Source organism: Salmo trutta, chromosome 22 (genome assembly GCF_901001165.1).
Source record: "Salmo trutta chromosome 22, fSalTru1.1, whole genome shotgun sequence".
NCBI classification, from domain to species: Eukaryota; Metazoa; Chordata; class Actinopteri; order Salmoniformes; family Salmonidae; genus Salmo; species Salmo trutta.
The window spans coordinates 6,433,969-6,459,291 of record NC_042978.1 but is presented as its reverse complement, the minus strand read 5'-3'; the positions used below and the strand labels follow the sequence as shown (position 1 = coordinate 6,459,291).

The window sequence follows — 25,323 nt, the reverse complement described above, 5'->3', positions numbered from 1 at the left end:
GAACACTAGTCACTTTAATAATGTTTACATACTGCTTTACTCATCTCATATGTATATACTGCATTCTATTCTACTGTATTCAGTCAATGCCACTCCAACATTGATCGTCTTAATATTTGTACATATCTTAATTCCATACTTTTACTTTTAGGTTGTGTGTATTGTTGTGAATTGTTACATACTACTGCACTGTTGGAGCTAGGAACACAAGCATTTTGCTACACCCACAATAACATCTGCTAAATATGTGTACGTGACCAATAAAATTTGATTTGACATTTTTTGCATTTATGGCACTGAAGGGGTTTGAATGCTCTTACAGGGTATCTCATATAGCCCAACTTTACATGAGAAAGGAGAGACTCTTCATCAAAGAACAAAAAAGTATGGATGAAGTGAATTTCTTCATCACTCCATCTACCATAGGGGTCAGTTGACATGCACCAACCACTCCACCTACTTCCTCAGGTATTACATCTGCACGCACTTTATGTGCCACCCCCAGAGAGAACCTTGATTGGCTCTCTACTTTGAAGATCCATACACAAAACTTCCACTCATATCTTCTTGAGGGGCTTTCTGGAATGTGCTTTGGCATATGATTGCTGTAGATAAGTGTGTTAGCTAGCATACACCGTTGTAATGGTCACATAAGCCCACTGCTAACACAGTTGTCTTCATGCTACAGATTTTACCATCGACAGCCATCAGTATCATTAAGCCCTGCACAACTACCGTGCTGTTTCTCATTTAACAACAGGTATTTACACATGTTATATTTTGTATTGTATTTTTGTATTTTGTGCCCCAGTATGAAAATGTGATGCAAGGGATTTTGCCATCGACAGCCATCAGTATCATTAAGCCCTGCACAACTACCGTGCTGTTTCTCATTTAACAACAGGAATAAATGATGCTCAACTGGGACCACTGGCTGATGTGATTTATTAGGAGAAAACACAACGCAAGGAAAGTACGATATACATCTGTTACATCAGCAGTAAGAGAACTATGGGCCCCGGAGCAGTGGGCAGGGATGCTGGTCCCCTTTCTGTCCGGGCATGCGCAGACTGCGTATTTCAAACGTATATCTTGCAGAAGACTATAAGAAACTAAAACTCCATCACATCGCTCCCTCTCTTACCCTCTTCTTCCTGGCCTTAGCCTCAGCCACTCGTTTAATGGGCCTGGCGTTGATCTCCTTCCATTTTGCCTTGTTCTCCTCCACCATCTCCTTGGTGACGGGGATGGGCTTATTCCTGTGTTTTTTTCTCGTCAACCACGAACCACTCAGGCACCTCGCACTGGTCCTCCGAACTCACAAACCTGAAGACAGACACCGTCACACTTGAAAGCAGAAATAATACAAGGCATTGCTAAATAAAATTAGTATTGTTCATTCATATAGTGTGCCTGCAAGCGTCATTAGTGAATACACACAGACAGTAATCATCTAATCTTGCCTGTGAAAGGAGCCATCTACCAGGTCCCTCTTTCGCTTCTTGGACGTGGCGATCTGACAGCCCAGGGCCATACCCTCTGAATTCATGACGCGAACACGCTTGCCTGGGGTAACACACACACACACACACACACCAGTTAAAGCTTCAGAACAGATTAAGTCTTGTCATTGGTCTAAACAGCTATCAGTCACTCTGTAAGGCCCTCCCCCTAGCCATGTTTTCTTTACTCACTGGAGCTCTCCACTGGCACCACCTGGAAGTCATCACTGTTGGCATCGCCTTGAATACCGCCGGACCCTTTAGCCTTCTACAACTGAGCGATGCTCCTGTAGACCACACGTTGTTTACACTTTTAGCTGATCTTCGCAAAGTGCATAATTTGGTCATAAGCCAAGTGACAATGTCTACCAGCATTACCCCCATTGGAATCTGTCAAATAATAGGCGGTGCCATCTAATATCCATCTAAAATCAAATCGAAGATACACTACATGAACAAAATTATGTGGACACCTGCTCGTCGAACATCTCATTCCAAAATCATGGGCGTTAATATGGAGTTGGTCCCCCCTTTGCTGCTATAACAGCTTCCACTCTTCTGGGAAGGCTTTCTACTAGATGTTGGAACATTGCTGCGGGGACTTGCTTCCATTCAGCCACTAGAGCATTAGTGAGGTCAGGCACTGATGTTGGGCGATTAGACCTTGCTTGCTGTCCACGTTCCAATTCATCCCAAAGGTGTTAGATGGGGTTGAGGTCAGGGCTCTGTGCAGGCCAGTCAAGTTCTTTCACACAGATCTCAACAAAACATTTCTGTATGGACCTCGCTTTGTGCACCGGTGCATTGTCATGCTGAAACAGGAAAGGGCGTTCCCCAAACTGTTGCCACAAAGTTGGAAGTACAGAATTGTCTAGAATGTCATTGTATGCTGTAGCGTTTAAGATTTCCCTTCATTGGAACTAAGGGGCTTAGCCCAAACCATGAAAAACAGCCCCAGACCATTATTCCTCCTCCACCAAACTTCACAGTTGGCACTATGCATTCGGGCAGGTAGCGTTCTCCTGGCATCCGCCAAACCAAGATTCATATGTCGGACTGCGAGATGGTGAAGCGTGATTCATCACTCCAGATGAAAGCGTTTCCACTGCTCCAGTGTACAATGGCGGTGAGCTTTACACCACTCCAGCCGACGCTTGGCACTGCTCAATGTGATCTTAGGCTTGTGTGCGGCTGCTCGGCCATGGAAACCCACTTCATGAAGTTCCCGACCAACAGTTATTGTGCTGACGTTGCTTCCAAAGGCAGTTTGGAACTCAGTAGTGAGTGTTGCAACCAAGGACAGATGATGTTTACGCACTACAGCACTCAGCGGTCCCGTTCTGTGAGCTTGTGTGTCCTACCACTTCGCGGCTGAGCCGTTGTTGTTGCTAAACATTTCCACTTCACAATAACAGCACTTACAGTTGACCAGGGCAGCTCTAGCAGGGCAGATATTTTACGAACTGACTTGTTGGAAAGGTGGCATCCTATGATGGTGCCACGTTGAAAGTCACTGAGCTCTTCAGTCAGGCCATTCTACTATCAATGTTTGTCTATGGAGATTGCATGGCTGTATGCTTGATTTTTGTTTTTGCAACGGGTTTGGCTGAAATAGCCAAATCCAGTAACTAGCTGTTTGCTATCAGAATCCTGCAAAGTCGTTGATAGGTATTTAGTAAATCTGACAAATGGGACAATAAACTAAGTCTATTCATTAATAAGTCATGTAACATGAGCCCTGACCTCTCGTCATCTGAGTCGCTGCTGTCGTCATCATCATCCGAGTCGCTGTCCCCCTCTGCCCCAGCTTCCTTTGATGGCCCCACCTCTTCCTCCTCCGGCTGGGCCGTCCGGAGCTCCTCTTGGGCCTTTCTCTTCTTCCCCTTGGCTGGAGACAAAACAAAGGTGTTACAAAAGGTTCATCCAACACTCATCTCTCACTTTCCTTCACTTTCTCTCCATGGATGAATCGCAATCGTCTAAAGTTGAGTCCTCTCCTCCAAAACGCACTGGTCTGAAAACACAAGATCAGTGAAAGAAATATGGCGGACACCTACTGGGAGTGTACTTACACCCATCAAATACTTTCACGCAATGATGGAAAGGAGACGAGGGGAGGAAGCCACTTGAGTATATTGAAATGCAGCCATGCACTCTGTACCTGTGGGGTCCTAGTTCTGTAGTACCTGTGTCTGCCGTAGCTCGCTCTCTGCATCTTCTTCCTGATCCAATTCAGAAAATATGTCCTGTGGAGATCAAACAGGGACAGGAAGTCATATCAGATCAGAGGTCAGAGGTCACGGAGTAAGAGAACCAATGGGTTTATAATTACAACAGTCAATTTAAAGCACTATATATGGATGAGGACATCTGTGTGTAAGCATGTTCGCGTGTGTACTCTTAAGTTAAGGCTGGGCGATATGGCCAAAATATAACATCACAGTATTTTTCACATTTTTGACGGTATGATGTTTATGAATAATAAAAGTTCTAAATATGCTTTATGGGTAATGCATGACCCTTAGATGGCCTAGGATGGCAATGGAAATTACTTCTAAGTTGTTATAACAGGCTTTCTCCATTCTGATTGCTTTATACTGTTCAACCAAAAATAAGACAAAACTGATAGTGAAAGTCCTATATGTAGAACATTGCATCAAAATCCTATTTTATGTAGCTTCAAACTCTGGTACTCCACCAATTGTTTCCATTTGCATAGTTATTTCTTCATTTCCTGCCCTCATTTGTTATCATTTACACACTGTCACATTTATTTTGTGCTAGTATGTCTCAATTTTATTAAAAAAATGAAAAGTTATCAGAATAATTATTCTCCTCTTTGATTGGTATTGCAGTTTGTACTTTCACCACTAGAGGACAGTCAGTCAATTTCCATTGATCTCCATTTTGCAAGCTTGCCCTCCAGAAGTTGTTGACCAACCTGTTGTGCTAGCAAGTTAGCAGTTCTCAGCTGTTAGCAGTTTCTTACTTGTGATAAACAGATGAGTAGCTAGGTTTCCATCCAATTGGCAACAGATTTTCAAGTGAATATTCTAAAATCTGCATAAATAACATTAGCACATTTTCACCTCAATGGTGTGTTTCCACTAAACTGACTAGTTGCGAATAAAAATCAGTGCGTGATGATGTAGTGCACACAAAATGTACTTTTCGCATAAGTTTTCATGTACCGAATAAAAATCTAAAGTTCAGTGTGTTTCCATTGCATTTTCAACTCTACAAAAACTGTTGCGTTAAATAGCAAATGTGCCTACCTTGGTCTTGCCTCCAGCCAACAGCTCGCAGATACAGTGCGGGTAGGCTAGTCTGCATGATAAGATTATTATGGATCATTTTTATTTGTCAAACGGCAGTCAAGCATTGATCATCATGTCACCAGAATAAAACCCTCTATTTATTGGAAAGGCGCATCAAGCTCATCACCGTGCACGTTCACCACCCTGTGAAGTTCATTATTTATTTCATCTGTAGCCTAATAAACTGTATGGTCTCCTGAGTCGTAGTGGAAAGACTACACCGTATCACCGCATGACTCCAAGTTTACTTATATATTCTGGTTATTATAAATGTTTGCACATAAATGCTATTATGTATGTATTGTACTGTCTAGTCCCCAAGTTCCCCTTAGGAAAAATTAAGTTATTTTATATTGAGCCACAAAATACCATTGTTGATATATTCATTGGAGACCAAGTAGGTGAGCAGTGAGAGTATAAAGACTTACCCTCTCAGCTCTGCCACCTTCTCCGCATCAGCTCGGCCAGTTTATGCTCCATCTCTACCTCCTCCAACTCTGCCTCTTTTTCCTTCTTTTCAGCCACCGTAATTTTATTTTTCTCCTTCATCTCCTCTGCGTCGCTCGCCTCCTCACCTGAACTCAGTTTGCAGACAAGCACAACAATAAAGGCCAATGTTGTTGAAGACTACTATTCTTTATAAAGGGCTGTGCAGCTTCAAAGGATATTAATTTATAACCTGACAAATACTTCATACCCTTGTAAAAGAGATTATCTTCTCCACCAAAATCAGCCCCAACCCATAGATAGGCAATTCATGATAAACTCATATTTGAATACTGGATGGGTGTAAACAATATGGAGGAAACAGAGGACTAGGTGGTGCCATACATACATTTCCATACTGTACCTACCTACCTGTATCTGATCTACCGGTGGCCTTAGGGGTTGAATTTGATCTGGGACTCTATCTCAATAGAACTTGCTACCAACAGGACATTTAAAAAACTGTAATATCTTGTTTCACAGAGTCGTGGCTGAACGACGATACGGAAAATATAGAGCTGGCGGGGTTTTCCATGCATTGGCAGGACAGAGAATCTACGTCTGGCAAGACGAGGTGCCTATTTGTCAATAATGGCTGGTGTGCGATGTCTAAAACTAAAGAAGTCTTGAGGTATTGCTCGCCTGAGGTAGAGTACCTTATGATAAGCTGTAGACCACACTATCTACCAAGAGAGTTCTTGTCTATATTATTCATAGCCGTCTATTTACCACCACAAACTGATGATGGCACTAAGACTGCACTCAACCAGCTGTATAAGGCCATAAGCGAACAAGAAAATGCTTACCCAGAAGCGGTGCTCCTAGTGGCCAGGGACTTTAATGCAGGCAAACTTAAATCCGTTTTACCTCATTTCTACCAGCATGTCACATGTACAACCAGAGGGGGAAAAAAATAGACCACCTTTACTCCACACACAGAGATGCATACAAAGCTTTCCCTCACCCTCCATTTGGCAAATCTGACCATAATTCTATCCTACTGATTCCAGCGTACAAGCAAAAACTAAAGCAGGAACTACCAGTGACTCGCTCAATACGGAAGTGGTCAGATGTCGCAGATGCTACGCTACAGGACTGTTTTGCTAGCACAGACTGGAATATGTTCCGTGATTCATCCAATGTCATTGAGGAGTATACCACATCAGTCATCGGCTTCATCAATAAGTGCATCGACGACGTCGTCCCCACAGTGACCGTACGTACATATCCAAACCAGAAGCCATGGATTACAGGCAACATCCGCATCGAGCTAAAGGCTAGAGCTGCCGCTTTCAAGGAGCGGGACACTAATCCAGAGGCTTATAAGAAATCCCGCTATGCCCTCAGACGAACCATCAAACAGGCAAAGCGTCAATACAGGATTAAGATTGAATCCTACAACACAGGCTCTGATGCTAGTCGGATGTGGCAGGGCTTGAAAACTATTACGGACTACAAAGGAAAACCCAGTCGTGAGCTGCCCAGTGACGCGAGCCTACCAGACAAGCTAAATGCCTTTTATGCTCGCTTCGAGGCAGGCAATACTGAAGCATGCATGAGAGCACCAGCTGTTCCGGATGACTGTGTGATCACGCTCTGGGTAGCTAATGTGAGCAAGAACTTTAAACAGGTCAACATTAACAAAGACGCGGGGCCAGGCGGATTACCTGGATGTTTACTGCAAGGATGCGCAGACCAACTGGCAAGTGTCTTCCTGACCGAGTCTGTAATACCTACATGTTTCAAGCAGACCACCATAGTCCCTGTGCACAAGGAAGCGAACATAACCTGCCTAAATGATTATCACCCTGTAGCACTCACGTCGGTAGCTATGAAGTGCTTTGAAAGGCTGATCATGGTTCATATCAACAGCATCATCCCGGATACCCTAGACCCACTCCAATTCGCATACCGCCCCAACAGATCACGCAATCTCCATCGCACTCCACACTGCCCTTTCCCACCTGGACAAAAGGAACACTTATGTGAGAATACTGTTCATTGACTACAGCTCAGTGTCAGCACCATAGTGCCCTCAAAGCTCATCACTAAGCTAAGGACCCTGGGACTCAACACCTCCCTCTGCAACTGGATCCTGGACTTCCTGAAGGGCCGCCCCAGGTGGTAAGGGTAGGCAACAACACGTCTGCCATGCTGATCCTCAACACTGGGCCCCCTCAGGTGTGCGTGCTCAGTCCCCTCCTGTACTCCCTGTTCACCCACGACTGCGTGGCCAAACAACTCCAACACCATCATTAAGTTTGCTGACGACACAACAGTGGTAGGCCTGATTACCGACAACGATGAGACAGCCTATAGGGAGGAGGTCAGAGACCTGGCAGTGTTGTGCCAGGACAACAACTTCTCCCTCAATGTGAGCAAGACAAAGGAGCTGATCGTGGACTACTGGAAAAGGTGGGCCAAACAGGCCCCCATTAACATCGAGTGGGTTGAGTGTTTCAAGTTCCTTGGTGTCCACACCAATGAACTATCATGGTCCAAACACACCAAGACAGTCGTGTAGAGGACAACACCTTTTCCCACAGGAGACTAAAAAGATTTGGCATGGGTCCCCAGATCCTCAAAAAGTTCTAAAGCTGCACCATCGAGAGCATCCTGACCAGTTGCATCACCGCCTGGTATGGCAACTGCTCGGCATCTGACCATAAGGCGCTACTGAGGGTAGTGTGTACGGCCCAGTACATCACTGGGGCCAAGCTTCCTGCCATCAAGACCTATACTAGGCGGTGCCAGAGGAAAGCCCCAAAAATTGTCAAAGACTCTAGTGACCCAAGTCATAGGCTGTTCTCTCTGCTACCGCACGGCAAGCGGTACCGGAGCGCCAAGTCTAGGACCAAAAGGCTTCTTTACCGCTTCTACCCCCAAGCCATAAGACTGCTGAACAATTAAACAAATGGCCACCCGGACAATGCCCCCCCCCATTAGTTCTTACATTGCTGCTACTCGCTGTTTATTATCTCACTTTACCCCTACCTACATGTACAAATTACCTTGACTAACATGTACCCTCACACATTGACTCGGTACCGGTACCCCCTGTATATAGCCTTGGTATTGTGTTACTTTTAATTATTTTTTACTTTCGTTTATTTGTACAGTATGTTGTGTCTCACCTCGTTGGCTTTGCTCAGGAAGTCCACAGGGTTGTCTGCCTTGAGGAAGGCAGTCGTAGAGAATGTGTGGTACAGGGTCAGATCACAATCTGTGTATCCCTCCGCCTGAAACACAGCAACATGAATGAAGCCACTGAAATATACAGTTAATTCAGTTGCAAACCTTTTACAGACAAATGCACACACACGCAAACACACACACCTTGGGTTTCATCACAGGCACCAGGTCTTTGATAGCCTTGGCTTGGACCTCCACCTCCATGAAGGCAGGTTTGGGGTCAAAGAACTTGTTGTCTATTTTGTCTGAGGCTGGGTAACCTGAAATGGAAAGAAGTCCTGTCCTCAGTTACTCAACAAGACCAGCCTTTACCATAATAAACCCAAAGTATATTTTTCTCAATTTACACTAGATAACTGGTGCTAGGAGCAAGTTTGGTGTAAATTCAGTTAATTCAGGAAGTGAACTGTAGTTGAAATTAGAATAAATAAAAAATAATTTTTCAACTCTGCTGAATAGAGTCGAGGCGAACCAAGCCGACTCGTTTCTGGAGGCCTGGTGCTTGGTGGCCCGCACCTTCTTGAAGAAATGCTGGAAGATCCAGAGCAGCGTCTGGCAGTCTTTGGAGCGGAACACCTTGGTGACAAACGTGCCCCCTTTGGCCTGGATGTCACACGCCAGCTTCAGAGCCATCAGGGTCAGGTGAGCTGGTAGGGGGGGTAGGGTGGAGGTATGACTTAAATGGACAATCTGCCGCTTATTTTATTAAATGTTGATTTTGTTTGGCACTTTACACGGATTTATTAACTGTGAATGTCATTAATGTCCTGTTAATCTAATAAACAGCTCTACTGTACATATTTTGTTATGCGAGAACATCAAGATACAGCTGATTGACAGACATATTTTGGTATTTATTAAGATTATTGTATAAAGATAGAAAATTATCAGTTTGCTTATATACAGTTGAAGTCAGAAGTTTACATAAACGAGTTTTAATGACTCCAACCTAAGTGTTTCAACCACTCCACAAATTTCTTGTTAACAAACTATAGTCTTGGCAAGTCGGTTAGGAAATCTACTTTGTGCGTGACACAAGTAACAATTGTTTACCGAAAGATTATTTCACTTACAATTCACTGTATCACAATTCCAGTGGGTCAGAAGTTTACATACACTAAGTTGACTGTGCCTTTAAACAGCTTGGAAAATTCCAGAAAATGATGTCATGGCTCTAGAAGCTTCTGATAGGCTTATTGACCTCATTTGAGTCAATTGGAGGTGACCTGTGGATGTATTTCAAGGCCTACCTTCAAACTCAGTGCCTCTTTGCTTGACATCATGGGAAAATCAAAAGAAATCAGCCAAGACCTCAGAAAAACAATTGTAGACCTCCACAAGTCTGGTTCATCCTTGGGAGCAATTTCCAAATGCCTGAAGGTACCACGTTCATCTGTACAAACAATAGTACGCAAGTATGAACACCATGGGACCATGCAGCCGTCATACCGCTCAGGAAGGAGACGCGTTCTGTCTCCTAGAGATGAATGTACTTTGGTGCAAAAAGTGCAAATCAATCCCAGCAAGGAGGCCTACAAACCTGACTCAGTTACACCTGCTCTGTCATGAGGAATGTGCCAGAATTCACCCAACTTATTGTGGGAAGCTTGTGGAAGGCTACCCGAAACATTTGACCCAAGTTAAGCAATTTAAAGGCAATGCTACTAAATACTAATTGAGTGTATGTAAACTTCTGACCCACTGGGAATGTGATTAAAGAAATAAAAGCTGAAATAAATCATTCTCTCTACTATTATTCTGACATTTCACATTCATAAAATAAAGTGGTGATCCTAATTGACCTAAGACAGGGAATTTTTACTAGGATTAAATGTCAGGAATTGTGAAAAACTGAGTTTAAATGTATTTGGCTAAGGTGTATGTAAACTTCCGACTTCAACTGTAGGTGTTATCAGTGCTGTTACCTACCCTGGGAGAAGGCATCATGCACCCAGCTGACTCCAACATTTGGTGCTCTGTCGTTTTGGACTATGTGCATCTTCCATGTCAAGAGCTCCTTCCAGAGCCTGGCGAAAACAGCAGTGACGTCAAACACACAAGTTCATTATTGCCAGAATCTTGTAACATCCATTTAAAACGCCATCCTGTATGGTCAAGTAACACACTGTCACTCATTTGACCTTTGACCTTAGCCTAAGCACCTACCTGTCGGCATTTCTCTGTGGTGATGTCCTCTGTCAGAGCGACCACATTGGGAATAGCCTTGATTTGGACCAAGTCGACACCTGAGAAAAAAGAGGAATGTCATAACTCCATAAAAAAACTATCACAGCATGTTTAACTGAAATAGTAGTAATACAAAATGAATTAGTTGGAATACAGTGCATTCGGAAAGTATTCAGACCTTGACTTTTCCCACATTTTGCATTACAGCCTTATTCTAAAATAGATACAATTGTTTTTTCCCCCTCAATCTTCACACAATACCCCATAATCACAAAGCAAAAATGTTTTTTTTTTTATGTTAGCAAATGCTTTAAAAACAAATAAAACTGAAATATCACATTTACATAAGTATTCAGACCCTTTACTCAGTACTTTGTTGAAGCACCTTTGGCAGCGATTACAGCCTCGAGTCTTCTTGGGTATGACGCTACAAGCTTGGCACACCTGTATTTGGGGAGTTTCTCCCATTCTTCTCTGCAGATCCACTCAAGCTCTGTTAGGTTGGATGGGGAGCGTTGCTACACAGCTATTTTCAGGTCTCTGCAGAAATGTTTGATCCGGTTCAAGTCTGGGCTCTGGCTGGGCCACTCAAGGACATTCAGGGACTTGTCCCGAAGCCACTCCTGCATTGTCTTGGCTGTGTGCTTACGGTTGTTGTCTTGTTGGAAGGTGAATCTTCGCCCCAGTCTGAGGACCTGAGTGCTCTGGAGCAGGTTTTCATCAAGGATCTCTCTATACCTTGCTCCGTTCATCTTTCCCTCGTTTTTCAGCTGCAGAAAAACATCCCAACAGCATGATGCTGCCACCAGATGTGACGCTTGGCATTCAGGTCAAAGAGTTCAATCTTGATTTCATCAGATCAGAGAATATTGTTTCTTATGATCGTAGCGTCTTTAGGTGCCTTTTGGCAAACTCCAAGCGGGCTGTCATGCCTTTTACTGAGGAGTGGCTTCCGTCTGGCCACTCTACCATAAAGGCCTGATTGGTGCAGTGCTGCAGAGATGGTTGTCCTTCTGGAAGGTTCTCCATCTCCACAAAGGAACTCTGGAGCTCTGTCAGAGTGACCATCGGGTTCTTGGTCACCTCCCTGGCCAAGGCCCTTCTCCCCCAATTGCTCAGTTTGGCCAGACAGCCAGCTCTTGGAAGAGTCTTGGTGGTTCCAATCTTCTTCCATTTAAGAATGATGAAGGCGACTGTGTTCTTGGGGACCTTCAATGCTGCAGAAATGTTTTCGTACCCTTCCCCAGATCTGTGCCTCGACACAATCCTGTCTTAGAGCTCTATGGACAATTCCTTTGACCTCATGGCTTGTTTTTTTCTCTGACATGCACTGTCAACTTTGGGACCTTATATAGACAGGTGTGTGCCTTTGAAAATCATGTCCAATCAATTGAATTTACCACAGGTGGACTCCAATCAAGTTGTAGAAACATCTCAAGGATAATCAATGGAAACAGGATGCACCTGAGCTCAATTTGGAGTCTCATAGCAAAGGGTCTGAATACTTATGTATATATATATATATATATGTCTGAATACTTATGTAAATATATATGTCTGAATACTTATGTAAATATATATATATGTCTGAATACTTATGTAAATATATATGTCTGAATACTTATGTAAATATATATGTCTGAATACTTATGTAAATATATATATATATATATATATATATATATGCAAAAAATTATTTTCACTTTGTCATTATGGGATATTGTGTGTAGATTGATGAAAACATTTTATTTAATCAATTTTACAAACGTAACGTTACAAATATGGGAAAAGTCAAGGGGTCTGAATACTTTCCGAATGCATTGTATATTGGTGGTGGAAGAGAGGAGGTTTGGCTCACCAAAAATAAGATGGGCATAAACTTGGACGCCACCTGTAATCTAAGGTATGATCGAGACAAAGAATGTAAACAAAATATAAACAATACCGTAGCAACTATTCAAAACAAGCAACAACAACAACAATACTTCATTGGACTACACATGACAGGTCTATGATTACATTTTTTTGTTATTTAGCAGATGCTCCTATCCAGAGCGACTTACAGGAGCAATTAGGGTTAAGTGCATTGCTCAAGGGCACATCGACAGATTTCTCAACTAGTCGGCTCAGGGATTCGAACCAATGAACTTTCGGTTACTGGCCTAACAGTCTTAACCGCTGTTCTACCTGCCGCCCCAATCCTATTGCTAAAGTACAACTTGACTATCACTCAGTAGAGTTTGAGTGTATATTGAAATACTTTACAGGTGATGCTGCTAGCTACTCACCAACCACCTGGAGCTGCACACAAGTCCACCAGAGCCCTGGACTTCTGTAGGAACTGGAATTTATGGTTCAACTGAATAAGTTTAAAGGAAGAACGTGGACGATATCCTGAAGGAGTGGAAAGCAAGTATTAAACACATATAACAAGCCAATGTCTACATAGCTAAGTTAGCTGTTTCAAAACAAACCAGCTGGCTTCAACTACGGTATCAGAACCCTGAAAAGCCAGTTAGAAACTACTAGCTAGCTAAGTTATTGAGTATTGATGGCTATATGAGTCAAGTGCACCCGAATCACTGGTTGGTAACATTAGGTACAGTGTATCTTCTCAAACTCAGAAGCACACAGTACAACCAGAGTAGCTTTCTGTATCTTTAGCTAGCTAGTTAGTCCATTTAAATGGGGCTAACGTTAATACTAATAGCACGATGTGTCTGGGGAAAGATGACAGATCCTACCTGTTTCCTTTGCTAAGTGGTAGAATTGATATTTTCTGGTCTTTCCAACTTTGAGTTTGTTCCCCATGTTTGCCGGTGTTGTTGATCACTTACGATGAAAATTGTGCGTTTCCTTTGGAATATTATGATTTACATGTGACAGAGGCATATCGTCAACCACCTTCATTAAAACGTAACACGTGTGGCTTCACTGCGCATGAAATCAAACTCACATATCAGTTTGAGGCCTGGAAACGTTATTGAGTTTTTGTAACTAAAAACAGTAGGCCTTTAATTTGTATATGTCAAGTACATTCACGTTACATTGTTTTTTATTATTATTCAATTCGTTTTGTCGTTAGAATTTTAGATTATATTTTAAACTGTTTGTGCTTGAAGAGATTGTATTATATGAAGAATCAAACCCAACATAATAAAGAATACAGATTAACTGTTACATCCCTTACAAAAAATGTTTTGAAACTGCAGTAAAAGTGCAATAACTGCAGTTCACTGTGGTATTTTGGATACAGCAATTGCAGAATAACTGCAGTTGAACTGCAGTTATACTGCACTTTAACTGCAGTTACAATGCACAATTACTGCAGTAAAAAAAACTGTTGCTTTGGATGTAGTATTTGCAACATACTGCACTCTAACAACAGTCTTTTTTCGTAAGGGATGCGATACTAGTTCAGTTCTTTATTGATTCTTCTTTTGTTACATTTTATATTTCATTTTAACTTCATTTTCACACAACCAATCCTTTGAACATCTCCAAATGTGTATCTCCAGCAAGATACTGCATTAATTGTAATGTTGGCAACATCTCTACTGTATACAGTACATTGTCTGCTTGGCCTTCAATACAAATTATGATACAAAAGGTCATTGCATCCATGTTTTATGACAGTGCGTAGAAATGAGTATCCATCTATCCTCTTAACCAAAAGAAGATTGTTTCCCAGAACAGTAGTAGCACAAGACAGTGCTGCTATTGTTGAGGGGCTTCAGAAGGGTCTGTTTCTGGAGCGTGTGTTGATCATTCCAAGAACAGAGAAGGCACTTGCTGCAGCCGTCACCAAACTGATAGCTCCAATGGCCCGTGTGGCCTGTGGACAAGGGAAAAACACAATTGTAACTTGAGTACAAAAACATCTAATATAGTATTATGAAATTATAAGTGTATGGTGGTGGAAAGGGAGACAAAATAGTGGCTTATACCACAATATATAGATTTCAAGTTGTGATGAGGGCTAGAAGGGCATTTTATACATTAGAACAAAGGAGAGAGTAATGCCAAATATCCAAATTGTCACCTTGGCACTTATGCATGTAAATCTGAGAGGATTATATAAGTATATGAAATATAGTGGAAACTCTACCTGCCCTCTAAGAAGGTATAATTCCGGTAAACTATTATCAAATCATGATTATACACTGAAACCTATGGGGAGTGGCTGGGTATCGATTTGGGATTGGGCCTCAGCAAAGACATTGAGAGAGTGAATACAGAGCATACACAGGAAGATAGAGACAGGAATAGTGCGACAAAGAGAGGAAGAAGGATCGAGAGACCTGCTCAGATACCCCCTCCCCGTAGCGCAGCAAGGTGACAAAGTGCTCGCAGTTACTGCCCAACAGATCATAAGACACCTCCTGGCCAATGAGGTCTTGAGATCGCTGAATTATATCATCGACGGGCAATGGAGTGCGGTCGTCGTCGTATTTGTTGTTGACCTGGTACGAGTCGTCTCCAACCACTTCCTTTAGAAGCTGCATTCGGACCACTGCCTTTCGACTGAACACTGACTTCACACTGGAGATGGCCGCAGCCTGACTCTCATCTACAGGAGAGAGACAATAATAAATGGTTATTGAGTGGTTGGAATTCATTCAAACTTGCATGGATAAATGTGGATTTGAGTGAATCCCACCCTTTTACAATGCTGAATACATTCACAAAGGGGTGTTGACATGTTATAAGTGTGTTTTTTTAACCCAAACGTTTTGAGCAAGTTAGTGCATTTGAAGCGTTCACGTTCTATAAGATCAAATACGATACATAAAACACCAATACGACACACATACAACATATCCTAACTCAAGCTAGGTTTTGCCCTCATGTCCACACTGCTTTCACTGACCAACAGGTGTCAAGTTGATGATATAACCATCTCCCAGGTACAGAGCCCAGTGCTGATAGGCCGGTCTGAAGATCTCAATGAGGTCACCAGGCTGGGGGGTCCCAGGGGGGTCAAGAGGGTTGGGGTCATTAGAGGCCATCTATAGGGAAAGGAAGTGATGTCAGAAGATTTACACACATGATCAACAATGTAGGATATTGCCTCCATTTACAATCAACATAATATTATTTAGTATCGAAAACCATTCAAATGGTTTACAAACCACAACCTCTCTCCACATGTGTAAGGGGCTAAAGTCACCGCTGCTAATTTAACCATCAAACTCTCCTATCACTATGGGTTCAATGAAGTTCAATGAGGAGAGTAACCCCTTTCTCCCTGAATACAATATTCATGTACTCTGAGGTCACAAAGACGGATATTTATTTTTATTTTATTTCACCTTTATTTAACCAGATAGGCCAGTTGAAAGCAAGTTCTCATTTACAACTGCGACCTGGCCAAGATAAAGCAAAGCAGTGTGACAAAAACAACGACACAGAGTTACACATGGGATTAACAAACATACAGTCAACAACACAATAGAAAAATCTGTATGCAGTGTGTGCAAATGAAGTAAGGAGGTAAGGCAATAAATTGGCCAATAGTGGCGAAGTAATTACAATTTTAACAATTTACACTGGAGTGATATATGTGCAGATGAGGATGTGCAAGTAGAAATACTGGTATGCAAAAGAGCAGAAAAACAAATATGGGGATGAGGTAGGTAGTTGGTTGGATGGGCTGTTTACAGATGGGCTGTGTACAGCTGCAGCGATCGGTAAGCTGCTCTGACAGCTGACGCTTAAAGTTAGTGAGGGAGATATGTCTCCAACTTCAGTGATTTTTGCAATTCGTTCCAGTCATTGGCAGCAGAGAACTGGAAGGAAAGGCGGCCAAAGGAGGTGTTGGCTTTGGGGATCACCAGTGAAATATACCAGCTGGTGCACGTGCTACGGGTGGGTGCTGCTATAGTAACCAGTGAGCTGAGATAAGGCGGAGTTATACCTAGCAATGACTTATAGATGACCTGGAGCCAGTGGGTTTGCCGACGAATATGTAGCGAGGACCAGCCAACGAGAGCATGCAGGTTGCAGTGATGGGTATGGGTCTTTGGTGACAAAACGGATGGCACTGTGATAGACTGCATCCAATTTGCTGAGTAGAGTATTGGAGGCTATTTTGTAAAGGACATTGCCAAAGTCAAGAATTGGTAGGATAGTCAGTTTTACGAGGGTATGTTTGTCAGCATGAGTGAAGGACGCTTTGTTGAGAAATAGGAAGCCGATTCTTGATTTAACTAGAACCGTCCAGAGTAGTGATGCTAGTCAGGTAGGCGGGTGCGGGCAGCGATCAGTTGAAGAGCATGCATTGGCATTGAAGCTCATCTGGAGGTTAGTTAACACAGTGTCCAAAGAAGGGCCAGAGGTATACAGAATGGTGTCGTCTGCGTAGAGGTGGATCAAAGAATCACCCGCAGCAAGAGCGACATCACTGATATATACAGAGAAAAGAGTCGGCCCGAGAATTGAACCCTGTGGCACCCCCATAGAGACTGCCAGAGGTCCGGACAACAGGCCCTCCAATTTGACACACTGAACTCTATCTGAGAAGTAGTTAGTGAACCAGGCGAGGCAGTCATTAGAGAAACCAAGGCTGTTGAGTCTGCCGATAAGAATACGGTGATTGACAGTGTCGAAAGCCTTGGCCAGGTTGTTGAAGACGGCTGCACAGTTCTGTCTTTTATCGATGGTGGTTATGATATCGTTTAGGACCTTGAGCGTGGCTGTAGTGCACCTGTGACCAGCTTGGAAACCAGATTGCATAGCGGAGAAGTTACAGTAGGATTCAAAATGGTTGGTGATCTGTTTGTTCACTTTACTTTCGAAGACTTTAGAAAGGCAGGGCAGGATGGATATAGGTCTGTAACAGTTTGAGTCTAGAGTGTCTCCCCCATTGAAGAGGGGGATGACCGCGGCCACTTTCCAATCTTTAGGAATCTCAGACGATACGAAAGATAAGTTGATCAGACTAGTAATAGGGGTTGCAACAATGGTGGTGGATAATTTTAGGAAGAGATGGTCCAGATTGTCTATCCCAGCTGATTTGTAGGGATCAAGATTTTGCAGCTCTTTCAGAACATCAGCAGTCTGGATTTGGGTGAAGGTAAAGCGGGGGGGGGGCTTAGGCCAGTTGCTGCGGGGGGTGCAGAGCTGTTGTCCGGGGTTGGGGTAGCCAGGTGGAAAGCATGGCCAGCCGTAGAGAAATGCTTAATGAAATTCTCGATTATTGTGGATTTATCAGTGGTGACAGTGTTTCCTTGTCTCAGTGCAGTTGGCAGCTGGGAGGAGGTACTCTTATTCTCCATGGACTTTACAGTGTCCCAAAACTTTTTGGAATTAGTGCTGCAGGATGTAAATTTCTGTTTGAAAAAGCTAGCCTTTGCTTTCCTAACTGACTGTGTATTGGTTCCTGACTTCCCTGAAAAGTTGCATATTGCGGGGACTATTTGATACTAGTGCAGTATGCCACAGGGTGTTTTTGTGCTGGTCAAGGGCAGTCAAGTCTGGAGTGAACCAAGGGCTATATCTGTCCTTAGTTCTACATTTTTTGAAAGGGGCATGCTTATTTAAGATGGTGAGGAAAGCACTTTTAAAGAACAACCAGGCATCTTCTACCCGGGCCAGGTTGATTAGAAAGGCCTGCTCGCTGAAGTGTTTTAGGGAGCGTTTGACAGTGATGAGGGGTGGTCGTTTGACCGTGGACCCATAACTGATGCAGGCAATGAGGTAGTGATCGCTGAGATCCAAGTTGAAGACAGCAGAGGTGTATTTAGAGGGCAAGTTGGTCAGGATGATATCTATGAGGGTGCCCATGTTTACAGATTTGGGGTTGTACCTGGTAGGTTCTTTGATAATTTGTGTGAGATTGAGGGCATCTAGCTTAGATTGTAGGATGGCCGGGGTGTTAAGCATATCCCAATTTAGGTCACCTAGCAGTACGAACTCTGAAGATAGATGGGGGGCAATCAATTCACATATGGTGTCCAGGGCACAGCTGGGAGCTGATGGGGATCTATAACAAGCGGCAACAGTGAGGGACTTATTTCTGGAGAGATGGATCTTTAAAAGTAGTAGCTCGAACTGTTTGGGCATAGACCTGGATAGTATGACAGAACTATGCAGGCTATCTCTACAGTAGATTGCAATTCTGCCCCCTTTAGCAGTTTTGTCTTGACGGAAAATGTTGTATTTGGGGATGGAAATGTCTGATTTTTTGGTGGCCTTCCTAAGCCAGGATTCAGACACGGTTAGGACATCAGGGTTGGCGGAGTGTGCTAAAGCAGTGAATAAAGCAAACTTAGGGAGGAGGCTTCTGAGTAGAGGTCGACCGATTAATCGGAATGGCCGATTAATTAGGGTCGATTTCAAGTTTTCATAACAATCGGTAATCGGTATTTTTGGCTGCCGATTTATTATTATTATTATTTTATTTTTTACACCTTTATTTAACTAGGCAAGTCAGATTAAGAACACATTCTTATTTTCAATGACGGCCTGGGATTAACTGCCTTGTTCAGGGGGGATTCGGGGATTCGTTTTTGCAACCTTCCGGTTACTAGTCCAACGCTCTAACCACCTGCCTTACATTGCACTCCATGAGGAGCCTGCATAGCAGGCTGACTACCTGTTACGCGAGGGCAGCAAGAAGCCAAGGTAAGTTGCTAGATAGTATTAAACTTATAAAAAACTATCAATCTTAACATAATCACTAGTTAACTACACATGGTTGATGATATTACTAGTTAAGACCTAAATGAAAAGATATAAATCATTGTTTCTCTGATCAAAAAGTAGTCAGCACTGCTTGAACTGCAAGCCTACTTCGACAAACGGGTGATGATATATCCTGTTTGGGATAGGGGGCAGTATTGAGAATTTTGGAAAAAATATGTGCCAATTTTTAACTGCCTCCTACACCAACTCAGAAGCTAGAATATGCATATTATTGTTCAGGTTTGGATAGAAAACACTCTGAATTTTCTAAAACTGTTTGAATGGTGTCTGTGAGTATAACAGAACTCCTATGGCAGGCAAAAACCTGACAAGGTTTCAAGCAGGAAGTACCCTGTCTGACAAGGAGTCGTGCGTCTTGCATCTGTTTATTGAAAAGTAAGGATCTTAGCTGTAACGTGACAATTCCCAGGGCTCCGATAGGCTCTCAGAACCCGGGAAATAACTGAAGGTTGACGAGGGAGCCTCAGGCTGAAACACATTATCGGCTTTGGCAAGTGGCGGCTCAGAGGACCTTTGAATGAGGCGCATGCACGATTCGCTCCTGAGGAGAAATTTAATTTGGCTGTTTAGGCTCAATGCATATTCCCGGTCGGAATATTATCACTTATCTACGAGATAAATGGCATAAAAATTGGTTTTAAACAGCGGTTGACATGCTTCGAAGTACGGTAATGGAATATTTAGACATTTTTGTCACGCCAATGCGCCATGCTCGAGACCGTGATGAAGCATTCTGATAGTGTCTAGAATTCACGAACAAAACGTCGCTGTTTGGATATAACGATGGATTATTTGGGACCAAACCAACATTTGTTATTGAAGTAGAAGTCCTGGCAGTGTATTCTGACGAAGAACAAGCAAGGTAAGAACATTTTTCTTATAGGAAATGGGATTTTGGTGGAGGCTGACCTGGGTGGGTATCTAAATAGCTAGCCCTGTGATGCCGGGCTATGTACTTAGATTATTGCAAAATGTGCTTCATCCGAAAAGCTATTTTAAAATCGGACATATCGAGTGCATAGAGGAGTAATGTATCTATAATTCTTAAAATAATTGTTATGCTTTTTGTGAACGTTTATCGTGAGTAATTTAGCAAACTGTTAGTAAATTCCCTGGAAGTTTGTGGGGGGTATGCTTTTTCTGAACGTCACATGCTAATGTAAAAAGCTGTTTTTTGATATAAATATGAACTTGATTGAACAGACATGCATGTATTGTATAACACAATGTCCTAGGTGTGTCATCTGATGAAGATCATAAAAGGTTAGTGCTGTATTTAGCTGTGGTTTGGGTTTATGTGACATGATATGCTAGCTTGAAAAATGGGTGTCTGATTATTTCTGGCTGGGCACTCTGCTGACATAATCTAATGTTTTGCTTTCGTTGTAAAGCCTTTTTGAAATCGGACAGTGGGGTTAGATTAACGAGATTCTTGTCTTTAAATAGCTGTAAAATAGTCATATGTTTGAGAAATTGAAGTAATAGTATTTCTAACGATTCAAAAATCGCGCCACTGGATTTCAGTGGCTGTTACATAGGTGGGACGAGTTCGTCCCACATGCGCCAGAGAGGTTAACAAGCGCATTTGCGAAAATATCACTGTCGTTGCACCAATGTACCTAACCATAAACATCAATGCCTTTCTTTAAAATCAATACACAAGTATATATTTTTAAACCTGCATATTTAGTTAATATTGCCTGCTAACATGAAATTGCGTCACTTCTCTTGCATTCATTGCACGCAGAGTCAGGGTATATGCAGTTTGGGCCGCCTGGCTCGTTGCGAACTAATTTGCCAGAATTTTACGTAATTATGACATAACATTGAAGGTTGTGCAATGTAACAGGAATATTTAGACTTAGGGATACCACCCGTTAGATAAAATACGGAACGGTTCCGTATATCACTGAAATAAAAAAACGTTTTGTTTTCGAGATTATAGTTTCCGGATTCGACCATATTAATGACCTAAGGCTCGTATTTCTGTGTGTTTATTATATTATAATTATGTCTATGATTTGATAGAGCAGTCTAACTGAGCGGTGGTAGGCACCAGCAGGCTCGTAAGCATTCATTCAAACAGCACTTTCGTGCATTTTGCCAGCAGCTCTTCGCAATGCATTGCGCTGTTCATGACTTCAAGCCTATCAACTCCCGAGATTAAGCTGGTGTAACCTATGTGAAATGGCTAGCTAGTTAGCGGGGTGCGCGCTAATAGCGTTTCAAACGTCACTCGCTCTGAGACTTGGGAGTGGTTGTTCCCCTTGCTCTACATGGGTAACACTGTTTCGAGGGTGGCTGTTGTCGATGTGTTCCTGGTTTGAGCCCAGGTAGGAGCGAGGAGAGGGACGGAAACTATACTGTTACACTGGCAATACTAAAGTGCCTATAAGAACATCCAATAGTCAAAGGTATATGAAATACAAATTGTATAGAGAGAAATAGTCCTATAATTCCTATAATAACTACAACCTAAAACTTCTTACCTGGGAATATTGAAGACTCATGTTAAAAGGAACCACCAGCTTTCATATGTTCCCATGTTCTGAGCAAGGCACTTAAACGTTAGCTTTCTTACATGGCACATATTGCATTTCTACTTTCTTCTCCAACATTTGTTTTTGCATTATTTAAACCAAATTGAACATGTTTCATTATTTATTTGAGGCTAAATTGATTTTATTGATGTATTATATTAAGTTAAAATAAGTGTTCATTCAGTATTGTTGTAATTGTCATTATTACAAATACATTTTCAAAAATTTGACGATTAATCGGCAGCAGCTTTTTTTTTGGGGTCCTCCAATAATCGGTATCGGGGCTGAAAAATCATAATCGGACCGACCTCTACTTCTGAGGTTAACATGCATGAACCCAATGCTTTTACATTTGCAGAAGTCAGCAAATGAGAGCGCCTGGGGACACACAGGGCCTGGGTTAACCTCTATATCACCAGAGGAACATGTACACTGACAAAAGTTATACCCTAAAACACATCAGTGTCTGTGACTACTGCTACTGGTTTAAATAAAAAATAAAAACTGTATTTGGTGAGTGCACATGTATTTATTTATTTCAATGAATCACAAATAGTTTTCTTATTTCTAGACTTTGTGTAGAGAATGGCAGTTGCACACTCTTCATTTCAACTAAGTCAGTCCTCAAGGGAATTAGTTAGACATTTAATAATACAAATAATAATAATAATAATTGTAATTAAAGAAAATTAAATCCTAATAGCAAAATGTTCCCATCCATTGAAGGTTCTATCTCCCAACCTGCCCCATATACAGTAGCTAAGATGAAGGTCAACAGGGTCATAGACATACAGTAGATATAGGCCTATACATATTAATCATGACAAAGACAATTGAGGCGAAAATAAGAAACTTTCGCACAGAAAACGTTACTCACAGTAGAGGTTGCACTTTTTCTATCCATCCCACATCATGCTTCCACAAATTCTGAAAGAAGAAACATGGGTGAAACCATGTCACCCTCCATCACCATCTGTTTGAGAGTAGACCCTATAGTTCAGTGTTTCCCAACCCTGGTCCTCAAGTACCACCAACAGTACACCATTTTTATTGTAACAATGGACAAGCACACCTGATTCAACTTGTCAAATAATCATCAAGCCCTCAATGAGCTGAATGAGGTGTGTTTGTCCAGGGCTACAACAAAAATGTGTATTGTTGGAGGTACTCGAGGACCAAGGTTGGGAAACACTGCTATAGTTATCCTTCTGCTATTGACTGCATTCCTACTATGCATATCTGTGCCATACCCAAATGGTATTTTCGTAACAACAATTCTCTGAAAAACATGTTCAATCAATAAAAAAGGAAAGGAGAGAGACGATAAAATGTACTTGAATTTTGATGTTTTTTTGTGGTAATATTCTTCGATCATGGTAGGTGATCTAACTTCACAGAGAGAAAGTGCTGGAGAACAGGGTACAATGTAGTGGGTAAGGTCACACACATACACACAGAGACAATACACACAAGCTCTTGTGCCACGCACAGTCACAATAGCACCTACATAATAGAGAAACTGACAGAAAAATTGTTTGTCACCACTGAAAATAATCAGACTTTGACATTGGAAAAAAACATATATAAATGTTTAGGAAGCATTTATAATGAGTGTCAAAGTCATAGTTCAAGAACATATATGTGAGGGCATTGTAAAACTAGAGATAATATAGTCCAATAAATGTAAAGGGAAGATAAAATGTCCATTCATTTGTATTCTGCCACACAGAGAATATCTCTGCCATGTGATGAAATCTATATCATCCTGGGAGAGCTATGTGTGTGTATCCATGTTATCATTAATTCATAAGTCTGAAGCTATGTGGTGGAACATTAAACCATGTTTAGTGATGTTATTTACAAAGTGATCACATAAATATTTCTGTACTTCAAATTAAATTATACTTCACATAATTCAATGTAGGTCCTATAGCCTAAATGTGTATTACTTTATTATAACTTCAGAATACTATTCAACTGTATACAAAAACAAAGAAGTAATACTTACTTGAAAACTAACACCTTTTTCTTCCTCTCCATTTTAGTGCTCCATGATTTATAGCCGCACCTTTTGAAAGTCAGATGAGCAAAATAATTAAATCCAAGTCCTTGTTATCTGAGAGAAAATCTAACTTATTCGGATTAGAGTCCCTCTGATTGCTTGGTGAAAATTGAAGCGGTGCTTGAGGTCCTGCAAGTAGGTAGTGTTTCATGTGCATACGTCGTGGTATGGTATCGACTTTGACAGATGATGACAGTCGCCGGGTTACTGCCACAGTTCACTGATGCTAGAAGGCTGTCCCTTCCATAGCAGCACTGACAGCGTTTATTCATGGTGTATCAATAAAGAATGCTTTGATATTATGTAGTAAGATGACTGACCATTCCTGCAACAAATTATCATCACTGGCATGGAAATTATGCACATAAGTCAGTTTGTGGCTGAGCCTTGAATATTTTTTTTATGTTATGAATTATAATGAGGTCTGTTTTGAATAGGATGTAATATAATTTCAATAGACCATTTTCTTAAGTTATACATTCATTTTTTTTCCCAGGGGGGCAGTATGTAGCCTACCTGTCTGTATTTATTTTATTTAGGCTATTTCATGTAGTCAGTGGTATTGGGCAAAACTTGTTATGGTAGGCTACTAAATGACAGATGCAATGTTACCCATGGGCATTTTCATTTTATCCTTTATTTAACTAGGCAAGTCAGTTAAGAACAAATTCTTATTTACAATGACGGCCTAGGAACAGTGGGTTAAGTGCCTTGTTCAGGGGCAGAACAACCTATTTTAACCTTGTCAGCTCGGGGATTCGATCTAACAACCTTTCGGTAACTGACCCAATGCTCTAACCACTAGGCTACCTGCTGCCCTGAATGCTAGCTAGCATTTACAGTATTCCAGATAGTAACTCATATCCCGCGTAAGGTCTTATTCGAGATAATCTGTTAACATGCAACTTTGATATCCTGCTCACGAGTATATCTGTAACCATGAATAAACAGAATATTCCTAAATTGAATAGTAACTGAAATCTGGACACTGACTGTAGGCCTATAACCTCTCACATGTAGCGTAATATTAACTTCTGCAGAATTATGCATTTCTTGCAGTAAAATGATACAACAAATGTTAATTTTGTCTCTGGAACAGCAGTGGAGAAATATAATTGATTTCTTTTAGCATCTCTTGAGAAAATGCAAAGCCTGTGTAATGCGTTATCTTTGACACTGTATGCAAGCAGACAGTATTTCAACCACAAGCAAGATGGCGCCGACAAATGGTTGCCTCGCTTCTAGTCCTTAGGAAACTATGCATTATTTTATTTTTTTATGTATTATTTCTTACATTGTTAGCCCAGAACATCTTAAGTGTTATTTCATAC

At 41.8% G+C, this 25,323-nt stretch overlaps 1 protein-coding gene, 1 long non-coding RNA gene and 1 pseudogene across 4 annotated transcripts; all 3 read right to left on the bottom strand.

Moving 5' to 3' along the window:
• Positions 1-928: 928 nt before the first annotated feature.
• LOC115158939 (pre-rRNA 2'-O-ribose RNA methyltransferase FTSJ3-like) lies at positions 929-13,873 on the bottom strand (annotated as a pseudogene).
• On the bottom strand, positions 5,334-5,587 carry LOC115158978 (uncharacterized). Its single transcript, XR_003868791.1, has 2 exons — positions 5,517-5,587; positions 5,334-5,394 (listed from the first exon to the last, which is right to left on the bottom strand). It is a non-coding gene; the product is annotated as an uncharacterized LOC115158978 (long non-coding RNA).
• A 133-nt stretch (positions 13,874-14,006) lies between the features above and the next one.
• Positions 14,007-24,151, bottom strand: LOC115158977 (phospholipase A and acyltransferase 1-like). Of its 3 annotated transcripts, none has more exons than XM_029708400.1 (6): positions 23,939-24,151; positions 23,265-23,337; positions 22,808-22,857; positions 15,555-15,693; positions 14,986-15,254; positions 14,007-14,519 (listed from the first exon to the last, which is right to left on the bottom strand). In XM_029708400.1, the coding sequence occupies exons 3-6, from the start codon at positions 22,832-22,834 to the stop codon at positions 14,418-14,420; spliced, it is 537 nt and encodes a 178-aa protein (XP_029564260.1). In that variant the 5' UTR covers positions 22,835-22,857; positions 23,265-23,337; positions 23,939-24,151; the 3' UTR covers positions 14,007-14,417. The 3 variants fall into 3 exon arrangements, with proteins under 3 accessions (XP_029564260.1, XP_029564262.1, XP_029564261.1); XM_029708402.1 differs by having other exon boundaries at positions 15,064-15,254; XM_029708401.1 differs by lacking the exon at positions 23,265-23,337.
• Positions 24,152-25,323: the final 1,172 nt, after the last annotated feature.

Coding starts and splice junctions, on each gene's coding strand:
- LOC115158977 (XM_029708400.1), bottom strand. CDS start 22,834: ATGGATAGAAAAAGTGCAACCTCTACT. Junction 15,255..15,554: donor CATCAACTTGACACCTGTTG/GTCAGTGAAAGC, acceptor TCTCTCCTGTAG/ATGAGAGTCAGGCTGCGGCC. Junction 14,520..14,985: donor GGGAGGGGGTATCTGAGCAG/GTCTCTCGATCC, acceptor CCTTGTCCACAG/GCCACACGGGCCATTGGAGC.